Consider the following 1,443-nt stretch of genomic DNA (forward strand, 5'->3'; position numbering starts at 1 on the left):
ATATGTAAATACATAAAACTTGTGTGGCATGCATGTAATTCTTCCTTACAAATTTGACATCACATTAGCACATAAAAGAAAAGAAAGTTATATATTTCAATAAATTAAGGAATTTTTTTTGAATCACTTTTATTTTTTGTTTGTTATTTTTATTTTTGTATTTATTTTAGGAAAAGTAGGCATTTCAGCAAATGATTTTCTTAAAACAAAAAATAAAAGGCATGTAATTTATCTTTAAAATTGTTTTATGTTTTCCTATGTCTAGCAACTCACACGTTTATATTCTGGCTTATTTCCTTAGTTTGTTAAGCATTAATTATGATATCATAAATATGTATGATAATAGTTATTATCCATATCACATTATACATATACATTCATAGAGAGGAAAAATTAGTACGGCAGACACCTGACGCAGTGGGTCCCACTCTAATAATAAAATAAATAAAAGATGTACCAAGATTTGACACGCAAATGATTGCACATAATAATCCCTTGAGAGAGAGAGAGAGAGAGCTAACTAAATGTTGACATGCAGATGGTGGACGGAGAAGACGGTGGCGATTGTGACCGGTGCGAACAGAGGCATAGGTTTTGCCATTGTGGAGAAGCTGGCGGAGTTTGGGCTGACCGTGGTTCTCACTTGCAGGAGCGAAAGCAAAGGCGTGGAAGCAGTTCTTTCCTTAGCTAAGCGAGGCCTCACTGCTCATTTCTGCAAATTAGACGTTACAGACGATGAATCAATTTTGAATTTTGCTTCCCGGCTTCATGTCACATTTGGAGGCCTTGACATTCTTGTCAGTACCATCTATATATATTGCATGGCACATCACTCAGTTATAATTTTTACATATATTCAATCTTTTCTATGCATGAAAGGATGTATTTAATTTCTTAGAGGTGGTATTTTTTATGTGCAAATACATAAGAATTGGGTGCTGTGGATGTAAATACCATTCTTTCATAATATATGAATGGAAATTTATGTTGCAGGTGAACAATGCTGGTGTGTCTTTTAGTGAGATTCATAGCAACAATGTTGAGGAGGCAGAGATTGTGATCAGAACAAACTTCTATGGGCAGAGGAAGTTGATTCAAGAGCTTCTGCCACTGTTCCGGCGGTCGCCGGCGATGAAGAGCAGGGTACTTAATATTAGCTCTCAGCTTGCCCTTCAAACTGTGAGTATCATTATTTCGTAAATTGGGATTAAGTCAATAATTAAAATAAAAAGGATTCTGTATTTACATATTTGACATATAAACTGTGATGTTTATTTATATAGTATTTTATTATCACAATTACATTATCAAATATGTACGAAAAGATGTGTTTCATTTTTTAAAAATTAACCTTACTGTTATTTTATTATTTTGTTAAAATTTTTAGGGTTAAAATAAATACATATTTAAATTTAGGTGCTCGGTATATAAATACATAAAAAA

General features: G+C 32.6%; 1 protein-coding gene across 1 annotated transcript; it reads left to right on the forward strand.

Annotated features, from left to right (window-relative positions):
- Positions 1-423: 423 nt before the first annotated feature.
- Positions 424-1,179, forward strand: LOC110035110 (carbonyl reductase [NADPH] 1-like; the record flags this gene model as incomplete). The annotated part of the gene is made up of 2 exons (XM_020739350.1): positions 424-797; positions 994-1,179. Coding segments are annotated over exons 1-2 (459 nt in total), but the record flags the coding sequence as incomplete, so codon positions are not given.
- Positions 1,180-1,443: the final 264 nt, after the last annotated feature.

This window comes from Phalaenopsis equestris, unplaced genomic scaffold (assembly GCF_001263595.1).
Source record: "Phalaenopsis equestris unplaced genomic scaffold, ASM126359v1 Scaffold196152, whole genome shotgun sequence".
Classification (NCBI taxonomy): domain Eukaryota; kingdom Viridiplantae; phylum Streptophyta; class Magnoliopsida; order Asparagales; family Orchidaceae; genus Phalaenopsis; species Phalaenopsis equestris.